The 10,590-nt window shown below is 49.0% G+C and overlaps 1 protein-coding gene across 1 annotated transcript in view; it reads left to right on the forward strand.

The window, feature by feature from the left end:
• Window positions 1-10,590, forward strand: part of MYO15B (myosin XVB) — a 70,408-nt gene that overhangs the window by 22,846 nt on the left and 36,972 nt on the right. Inside the window, exons 19-25 of the mRNA XM_025197499.1 lie at window positions 389-513; window positions 640-827; window positions 2,649-2,844; window positions 4,084-4,177; window positions 5,359-5,514; window positions 6,171-6,215; window positions 8,657-8,714. Coding sequence (XP_025053284.1) covers window positions 389-513; window positions 640-827; window positions 2,649-2,844; window positions 4,084-4,177; window positions 5,359-5,514; window positions 6,171-6,215; window positions 8,657-8,714 — 862 coding nt within the window. The remainder of the gene's footprint in view (window positions 1-388; window positions 514-639; window positions 828-2,648; window positions 2,845-4,083; window positions 4,178-5,358; window positions 5,515-6,170; window positions 6,216-8,656; window positions 8,715-10,590) is intronic.

The following is a 10,590-nucleotide window of genomic DNA, read 5'->3' on the forward strand; positions in this document are numbered from 1 at the left end:
ATCTGAATTTGGCTTTCATTTGTAAGAAGCAACACACTTGTGGAGTTTTCTGTTCCCTGCCTGTAAAACCCCTTTCTAGAGCATGTGTTTTTCAAGATCAGCTCTTCTGTGACACACTGCTCTCCCTCTCAGTCTGTGTTCTGGTGCTGGCTGTCTATTACTTGCTGCAAAAGAGTGTGTTTCAGAATCCTGCAGGGCACAGGGTTTACTCTGCCCAACAACGAGGCAAAATCTGTATGGTCCTGCATGGGGGTTTGGGAGATATGCCGACCCTTTCTAAAGGTCCATCTCTTTTTCTGTTTCTGTTTCTCTCTTTCTGTTTATTCCCTATTTCGTGTCTTCCTCCCCTTGCCTTCTGCCCTCTTACACTTCATGGCTTCCCCTGCAGTTGTCAAACATCTTTGATGTGGAATATGTCACTTGTCAGCTGAGGCATTCTGGGATACTGGAGGCCATCCATATCAGGAAGGAAGGATACCCTATCCGCATCCCATTCCAGCCCTTCTTAGTCAGGTAATTCCCCTTGTCTGTTCTTCCTTCTGGCTGGGAATGTCCACGTGGTTGAAGGGGACTCAGTGCCAACACATAATTGCAGGAGGGTTTCACTCGGTTCTTTTATGTCTTCCTTTTGCCTTTCAGGTATGGGACTCTGGGTGGACCTACACAGAGCAATTTGCAGGAGAGGGACGACTGCATCGCAGTGCTGTCGCGTGTGGTGGGGGACGCCTCAGAGCTCTATCAGATCGGCATAACGAAGGTGCTGTGTAAAGAGAACGGTATCTTAATTCTAAAGGCCTTTCCATCCACCTACTTGGTCCTGATGGAAAGTAGGCTGCTCACCTTTGTGCATAACTGCATACTTCCAGCTCAATTATTTCTGTTGTTTTATTTTTAGCTGGAGAATTGTAGTGCCTGTGAAATGTAAAGATGGTGAATGCTACCTTCTTGCAGTTCTGTTTCAGGCACCGGTTCCCTTATCCAGCCTATGTATCCCATGACACCATCTACCTTGCTAGACACCTCACTGTCGTTCTTTTCTTGGGTTTCCCAGACTCAGCCCTTTCATGCATCTCCATTCTTTCCTGATGTTCCCATCCTGTCTAATCATTGAGAAAAGCTTGGATTGAGGGATTAGTGGAGATCAGTAGACTTCATAGAATCATAGAAGTAGGGTCGGAAGGGACCTTGTAGATCTTCAAGTCTGACCCCCTGCCTGGGCAGGAGGGAAACTGGGCTCAAGTGACCCCAGCCAGGTAGGCATCGAGCCACTTCTTAAAGACCCCCAGGGAAGGAGCCAGCACCACTTCCCTTGGAAGTTGGTTCCAGATCCTAGCCGCCCTGACTGTGAAGTAGTTCCTACGGATGTCTAATCTAAACCTACTCTCCTACAGCTTGTGGCCGTTATTCCTTGTTATCCCGGGGGGCGCTAGGGGAAACAAGGTCTCCCCCAAACCCTTCTGGTCCTCCCTAGTGAGTTTATAAACAGTCACAAGGTCCCCCCTCAGCCTTTTCTTGTGAAGGCTGAACAGGTTCAGGTCCCGTAGCATCTCATTGTAGGGTCTGCCCTGCTGTCCCCGGATCATGCAGGTGGCCCTCCTCTGGACCCTCTCCATGTTGTCCACATCCCTCTTGAAGTGGGGTGCCCAGAACTGGACACAGTACTCCAGCTGTGGCATGACCAGTGTCACGTAGAGGGGGAGGATCACCTCCTTGGCCCTACTTGAGATGCACCTGTGGATGCACGATAAGGTCCGGTTAGCCCTGCCATCCGTGACCTCGCATTGTCGGCCCATGTCCATCTTGGAGTCAATAATGACTCCAAGATCCCTTTCTGCCTCTGTGCTCTCAAGAAGGGAGTTTCCCATCTTATAAGTGTGCTGCGGTTTGCCCACCTCACACCAAATTTTGGAATCATCAGCAAATTTGAACAGGTTGCTTTCCACCCCGTCGTCCAAATTGCTGATAAAGAAATTGAACAGCGCGGGCCCAAGGACCGAGCTCTGGGGGACTCCGCTGCCCACTTCCCCCAGGTCGAATATGACCCGTCCACCACCACCCTCTGAGTACAACCCTTCAGCCAATTTGCAATCCATCTGACTGTGTAGGCATCGATGCCACAGTTGCCTAGTTTTTTAATGAGGATGGGGTGGGAGACAGTGTCAAAGGCCTTGCTGAAGTCCAGAAAGACTACATCCACGGCGACACCGGCATCCAATGCTTTTGTGACCTGATCATAAAAGGCAATCAGGTTGGTCTAACATGACCTGCCCCTAATGAAACCGTGCTGGTTGCCCTTGAGCATAATCCCCAATGCCGGCCCATCATGGATGTGCTTCTTGATGATCTTCTCAAAGAGTTTCCCCAGGATTGAGGTAAGACTGATGGGCCTATAGTTGCCCGGGTCCTCCCTCCTCCCTTTTTTAAAGATGGGGACCACATTGGCTATCTTCCAATCATCTGGCACCTGGCCCGAGCACCACGAGCACTCGTAAAGCCATGCCAAGGGCCCTGCAATAACCTCTGCTAGCTCCCTATGAGTAGCCTCTGGTATGAAGAGCAGCAAAGGCTCCAGGGAATTCAGGGTAAAGTTGAGGTTCTACAAACATTGCTGCCTGTTATAGGTACTGCCTGCTCTTCTTGACCCTTAGCAGTTGTTTCCTCTGGCCAGGTCTTCCTGAAGGAGAAGGCCAAACAGCTACTGGAGAGACGGTGGAAGCAGAAGCAGAGCTGGGCCATTGTCACCCTCCAGCGGAGGCTCCGAGGCCTCATCAGCCGTAGGCGTTTTCAGGTCCTCCAGCAGAAGGTCACAGTCATCCAGGCTCATTTCAGAGGTCACCTAGCAAGGTCAGAGATCAAAGGCTAGGCAAATGCTCCTGTTCTATGGCCGGTTGTAAGCATAAGGTCTTACTGGGGTCCCAGCATGATTTTGGAGAAAGCCTCCTTAGATTCAATATCCAAAGTACAGCTTGATGTCCTCACTTGGGAGTGGGAGAGCATGGATGGGACATGGGCTTCTGGTCCTGACCGCCTGTGTTGTGTCCTTGCCTGTGCTAAGAGGGGAGTCTTCCTTGGCAAACCTTCTCCCACACAGGGGTCATTAGCCAGGTTGTGGGGTGGTTCATAGTCCAGTAAAACCAAGACAGTCCTGAGAGCAGCGATTGTGGTGTAGATTAACTGCTTCTTTGGTCAGAAGCAGAATTTCTTAAACTGCTTTGTGAGCACTGTGCAGAGGTCCAAACCATGTTTGTCATTAGCATACGTGGAAGGTGGTTTCAAATGTGGCCCCAACCTATGGTGTATGCAATCCCTTACACAGACAATGGCTTGGTCACCCTTCCTAATAAACAGGAACAGCCAAAAGGTGCATGCAGCAATCCCTTAGCACATGCTCATGAATTTCTGGGCTTAATGGGATTCTTGGTTTGGAGTCATAACTAACTGGACACCTATCAAGAGATCCTCAGGTCAATAGTGTATTAAACTGCTCCCATGGTCTAGTGCCTCCTACTGGTTAGGAAATAAATATGAATAAAAGTTGGGATTTTTATAGGTACCTCAGGGAGTTAAAAGTCTGGCTTTTAAATATATATAGGCCTATAGCTCCCCATACCTCTACAAATCAGGCTCCAAGTGCCTGAATCTCATTTTCTCCCATTAGATTTTTTGCATCAAATTCCTTTGGGCTCCTTTGAACTTAAATTTAACTCCAAATAAATATTGACATAATTAAACTAGCAAAGCCCTCCCAACATCACTGCAGTTCTGTTGGTCAAAACATGTTTCTACCAGGATAGTTTATAACAGTTCCAGGGACTTGGTATGCGCATACGTACACTGGTCCAACTGTGTCCCCACAAGGCCTGATTAACTATATTGGTTAAAAAATACCCCCCAGCTATAACTTCTGAGTGAAATCCAGACCTCACAGAGAGAACTAAATCAAACTCAGCTGAGTCTTTGCCAATGTTTCAGGGCTTGTGCCTTGCTTATGCCTGAATGTGGGTCATGATCCTGGGTTCTCTCTATTTTCTGTTCTGCTGTATTGTGTTTCCCTCCCCTATCCTGCTGCCCCACTGATCCCAGGAAACGCTACAAGCGACTGAAGAAGACGCTGTTGCAGTTCAGGAGAGCAGTTTTAATCTCCAGGCCTTTGGTGCAAAGAAGGAAGCACTGCCGGGTAATGATACTATTCATAGAGATGGGTGGCAAAGGGTGTGCAATGTTCAGCTCTGGCTTATAAGGTTGATGGGTGGGGCTGCCTCTGGAGATAGTTTCTTGGGCACTTAAACAGCAGTAGTTTTCCTAGCTTGTTCAAATGGCCTTTTGCTCTCTGAGTCAGTGAAGGTGGCTGGGATTAAGTCCTCAGCTAAGCTGGCGATGGGGTGGGGCATGATCTGATCTTTGTTTGGCTCCCTAGTGTGCCCAGGTGGACAGCCTGAAGCTGTGCATGAGACCCCTGGCACCCTCCTCCTCTGAGAGCAGGAGCTGTTCAGCAAAGAGAGAGCCTTCAAATAACTGGCTGGGCCCTCAGGACAACGGGAAAGCCCATTAATCCAGAGCAGATGCAGGCACAGGGGGCTCTGAGTAGTAGCCTCTGCATCGCACAGCCTGGAACTCAGGCTGAGAGCACCTGAACCTCCTGGGAGTTTTTTCATGGGTGTTTTAAAGGGTGCTCCTAAAATGGAGAGAAAAGCCTGTGCAGTTGTATGGCTGAATAAGTCTAATAGCAGGAGATCCAGGTGCTGGAGGTCCCCAGTTCAGATCCTACCAGGGCCTTGTAGAGCCATAAACCCTGGGCTTCTCTGCCAGTAACTGAGCTACCTCATGCCAGCTGTGATGGCAGCAGTTTTGTTTAGAGGGCACCCTGCCACAGGATAGAGACCTGTCAAATTCATTTCGAACAAGCTGTCAAAGAGCAGAGGAAAACTGAGAATAGACAGGACCTCAGTTTTGTAGGGTTGGGAAAGTGGGACATTTGCTCATAGCCCCTTTGGCTTGTGGGCTTCACAAGATGGGAAGGAAGAGACCCCTGTACACTCCTTTGATCAGCAGGGTGGCTGCAGGATGCCCACCATAGATCACTATAGCATGCGCCACACTCAGGGCACTTATTTCCATGCCATGCTCCCATGGCAGAGCATGTGTTGTTATCTCTGCTTCAATCCCTTCCTAGTTGGACAGGTTCCAGCTCTTCTCTCTCCAGAGGAAGCGCAGTGAGTTGCTGCATTGCTTTTCTTCCTTCCCTCCCATCCATGTTTGCTTTCTGAAGTCTCTGCTCTTGGACGGATGACAATAAAAGGTCTCAAAGTTCACCTGCTTGCAACCACAACCTTCCTCGCCTCCTCCCTTTCCCTGTAGCCCTGCCCTGGGCGGACTTTAGCATGCCTGCCCTCTCCTCAGCCCAGCCCAGCCCAGCTCTGTAGCTTCCCATCTGGACATCTGCATCCTTACAATGCAGACAAACAGGAGAGCCCGGGAGTGAGACCCCATACACCCGCTCAGAGCAGTAGGCAGGTGAGTAGTGTTGTGGGGGAATATCCTAGTCTGTAGCTGGGACTGGGTAGAGCTAAATGAGAGCTTGGTTCCCTCTCCCTCCTAGGAGAGAACCCTTTGGGCACCTCTTCCTGCTGGGTTCAGGCCTTCAGGTGAAGGAAATAAGGAGGAGGTGAATGTTTCTAATTGCTGTTTGCTTGATGGGTCGCGGGGAGTGGCCAGTGCCAGGCTGGGGTTGGAGGCTGCTGTAGGGACGCAGGGTGTCAGCACAGGCTCTGATCAGAGAACGCAAGGCAACTTTGTCCCATGGTGAGGGCCAATGTCTGCCCAACCCACCAGCGTGAATAGATCCCAAGAAGGTTTTGCTTTTCACCCCATCATTTTAACATGATAGCTATAGCAGAACCACCTCCAAGTGTAGCAAAGCCTGTGCCATTGTAAGGCTGGTTCCCTCCACCTCTGAGGGCAGCAGCTGTTCAGCAAAGAGAAAGGCAAACAACTAGCTGTGCCCTCAGGGCAATGGGCAAAGCAATCCTAATCTGGAGCAGATGCAGGCACAGGAGGCTCAGAGCACACAGGGGTGGGATACTGCCAGGCAATTTACCACCCCCAGGAGCCTGACACACCCCAAGAAATGTCTTGCTGACTTTTTTTTCTTTTTTCTTTCCCCCTGGCAGCAGAGGCGTGAGGAAGAGAGCGAGAGTGACACCTGCTCAGGAATGGTAAGTCCCAAGCTCCCGTGTATTGCTAGGGAGGGCCTGGCACTATTTACCAAAACAAACCAGCCTGCCAGGTCGACAAGTGGTGCGACAGAGATAAGGAAGAGGTAGTTAACCACGTTAGTCTGAAGTTGGGCAGAAGGCGAGTAGAGATGCACCTTATAGACTAAGTACAGATCTATAGAGGGTGCAAGCTTTTGTGAACTCGAGCTCACTTCATCAGATGCTGTCAAGAGAGAGAAAGGTCCAGTACTCATTTCACTGACTGAGTCCTGCAGGCCTGTCCCTGCCTCTGGTTATAGCAAGGGAGCATTTAGGAAGCTGATCTGCTGCAACTCTTTGGGAGAGCCTGTGTCACTGAGGAGAAGCTTTGAGCACCTGAGGATCTAGACCTGAACTCTGGGAACACACCTAAGAGACTGGGATTCCTGTTGGAAGTGAATGGGAATTGGATGTCCAAATGCCCTCAAAGGCTCTGCTTGCCTTTCTACGTATCCCGTGGGACTTCCTCTGGAGTCAGTGGTGCAGGCGCTGTATGTTTGGTAATTCTCCCTGCTGCATCAGAAGGGTGTGGTGATGATGGGGTCCTTTCTTCCCTTCTCCTAGCCGGTCGCATGCTGTTGCGTACCAGTGCTCCACCCTAGAGGGAGAATGATTGGTAGGAGGTATCAGTCACTCCTGCATGCATGTGTGGAGGGATAAGGGTAAATGTTTCACATTAAGTGATTGGGATCCTTGGGGATGAAAGGTAAGTCATTAGCAGCAGTAACAGCTGGAAGAGGGGTGCAGTCTGTTTAGCATTGAGGCCTGCCTCCAGAATTAACATCTGGGCTGATGTGTAATGTCCCTACTACAATGAGGCTTCCCACTTCTGGGAGTTGTCTCCAAGTGTGTCCCTCTGGCTGTCATAGGTGATGCTGCCATACTCCTGTAGAAAGGAAGGGGTTAATGCCTAGGACCTGCCACATTTGTTGGATATTGGGATAGTGCTTGAATAAGTGGCTTCCATCCATTGTAGATTACCGGCTGTGCAGAACGGGGAACTCGCTCACTCTGAACAACTCCTCAGACAAGTTTAGCACATTTGACTGTCCTGAAATCATCCCCAAGTCCCTCAGCTTGGTTTAAGTCGGAGAGAGCTTGGAGTGCTCAGCACCTCTCAGGATTTTAGTAATGCTCACCCAATGCTACAGGAAATCAGGCAAAGGGTAGAGAGGGTTGTATGACCTGGTGCTAAGTTCCCTGCAAAAGGAAGTTTGAGTCCTCAACTCCAAGGACTGGCCCAAGCCTAGAACTTATTTTTCTTCCCTAATAGCTACAGCAACAGCTCTGGAGAGTGCAGTGGTTTCACTCCATGCAAATTCCTCCCACAGTTGCAGTTTCTGTGTTCCCACCTCCCTTACTCCCCTTTGTGTTTGGGGTGCGACAGATTTCTTTGAAGCCTGTGTGTTACTCATAGATCTTGTGCTGGAACTGGCACAGTGGGCTTGGCATGATCTTACAAGGCTCAGCCCAGCCTGGCTCAAAATGGAACTTGGGTTGTCTGAAAAGTCTGTGGGTGGCAGTGAAACAGAGGGTAAATCTCCTAAAGTGTTGTGAGCACTAGAAACCTGCTACGGTCTATGCAGGAAGGGAACATGCTATAAGATACTTATATGCTACTATAACTGTACACGCTTTGTACCAGTACCAGGGTTGTAACTGGTACAGTCCGTTTTGGTAAAAATCATCCCACCTCAGTGCTGTAATTGCACTGGTACAAACACTGGTGTAGGCCAGGCTCCAGTTACCAGTGAAATGTGAAGCCAGGCAAATTAGGTTGAGTTGGGTCTTTGTCATCCACCCATTTTTGCATGGCTGTTAGAAGTGAAAGCAAGAGTTCTTATCACTGTACGTTTATGAACATGTAACATGTTTTGTTAGTTTGGGATCCAAGTCTGGGCATTTTACTGTTTCCTGGCTGCTTCCTTGTCTTTGTGGAGGTCTTCACTTTGCATAAGTATGTCTGTGCATGGTGCAAAGCAGTGAAAGACCCTTGGGGCTAGATTCTGATTTCAGTTTCCTTGGTGTAAATCTAGAGTCACTCCCCTAACTTCATGTGGTTACTCCAGACTGGCACTGACACAGGCACAACAGAGATCAGAAGTGGGCCCATTTTTTTTACTGGTATTGTGACATTTTTAGATGCTGTAAAATAACTAGTAGAAAAACCAGCAGAAAAAAATGCCCTGTATCTGGAACTTATGATCTTTTCTGTGCAAAATGAGACCTCAGGCATATTGGAGAAGTACAATGTGTTCATCCCCTCCGCCCCCCCCACCCCAGTACTGCTTGTTCCTAGCTGCCACAAACCCCCACTCTTGTTTTTCTTCCATTCTCAAGATCACTCCATTTTGACTCTTATTTTTCTTTTGGCTTTTAAAAAAAATTCTCCCTCCCCTCAGGATGTGTCACTGCTGGAGATCCCTGCAGAGCTCGCCGCCCTCCTGCATTCGGCCAGAGGTGAGTAGGGCCCTCCTCTGATTTTGCTGCATTCCAGCTTGCTGGCTTGCTTGCATGGCGTTGTGTGCATGTGTGCGAATCATTCTTGCCCATAGCCTATGTGATTTGTTGACCTTGAACCGTCAACATCATGAAGTAGAACGCATATGTACATGGCTTGCCTCAGAAATGGAGGACAGCTAGGAGCTGTTTGACCCAGTGGTAGGAGCTCTGGGCTGGAAACCATCTCTTGGGTTCTCTTTCAGCCTCTGCTTTTGTCCTGTGCTGGGATGGACCTGGATGAATATTCTCTCTCTCTCATGCAAACACGCACACGCATGTGCATACACACCCTGCGTGGGAGGGGGACAAAAATTGTGTCTTTTTCTGAACTTTGTGTTTCAGAAAAGCCCTTCTCAGAGACTTTTGAAAGTAAAAGAATTTATTTTTTATACCTAGACAACTGAGTGCTTCAGTCTTTCTGTTCAAAATGATTGAATTTCAAAATACCCTTTCATATTAGTTTTAAAAAGTTCAAAAGCCTTTTCAGAATGATGGCAAATGAAATGCTCTGAGGGTTTTTTTAGAAACAAAATCTGCCTGCGAACCAAGAAATATCTTTGTTCACCCAGTTCTACCTTGTAACCTTGGGCAAGCCACGTGCAACTGTGTTTTCCCCTCTTGCCCTTTTAGGACTCATGTATTTAGCCTATAAACTCTTCAAGGTGGGGTCTAGCCCTGGTAGTATGCTTATACAGCACATAGATCAAAGAAAGGTGCTGAACCTCACCTCCTATGTTGGTCAGTCCTTAGGGTGGTACCGTAGCACAGATTAATCATAGAGGTGAGATTTGTATTAACAAGAGAAGATGGTGCTAGTTTCCCCAAGCACCTGCTGAAAAGGTGTCTCCCCTGGAGCTGAGGAGAACAAAACTGCATTGCAGCCTGTAGAAATGCCTTTTGGGAGCGTTTAAATGTAGAGAAGAAAGGAAACAGGGCTGGATGCTATAGCTTGGAGCATGGAGGACAAGGAGGAGGAGGAAGGAGGACCCAAGTAACTATAGGCCTGTAAGCCTCACCTTGGTGCATGGGAAGATCTTGGAGAGAATCATCAAGAATCACATCTGTGGGGGGCCTGCGGGGGAGATCATGCTCAGGGGCAACTAGCATGGGTTCATCAAAGGCAGGGCCTGCCTGACCAACCTGATTGCCTTTTATGACCAAGTAACTAAATCCTTGGATGATGGTGTCGCCGTGGACGTAGTCTTTCTGGACTTTAAGAAGGCCTTTGACACCATCTCTCACCCCATCCTCATCAATAAATTAAGCGACTGTGGCATTGGTGCCTACACAGTTGGATGGGTAAAAAAATTGGCTGATGGGGCGCACCCAGAGAGTAGTGGTGGACGGGTCATACTCAAACTGGCGAGATGTGAGCAGTGGGGTACCCCAGGGCTCGGTCCTTGGGCCTGCACTGTTTAACGTCTTCATCAGCGACTTGGACGAGGGGGTGGAAAGCACGCTGTCCAAGTTTGCTGATGACACCAAGTGTGTCCCCCTCACCCCACATCTTAAAGGGAGAGAGAGGCTGCAACTAGATTTAGACAGACTACAAAAGTGGGCAGATGAGAATAGGATGGGGTTCAACGTAGACAAATGCAGGGTGCTGCACCTTGGGAGAAGGAATCCACAGCATACATACAGGCTGGGGAGTTCCCCTCTTGAAAGCACAGAGGCAGAAAGGGATCTTGGAGTCATTATTGACTCTAAGATGAACATGAGCCGCCAATGCCTGACCGCAGCCAGCAAGGCCAGCCATACCTTGTCATGCATCCAAAGGTGCATCTCAAGCCGGTCCAGAGAAGTGATACTCCCCCTCTATGTGACTTTGGTCAGG

This window comes from Alligator sinensis, unplaced genomic scaffold, assembly GCF_000455745.1.
Source record: "Alligator sinensis unplaced genomic scaffold, ASM45574v1 scaffold400_1, whole genome shotgun sequence".
In the NCBI taxonomy this organism is placed as follows: Eukaryota; Metazoa; Chordata; order Crocodylia; family Alligatoridae; genus Alligator; species Alligator sinensis.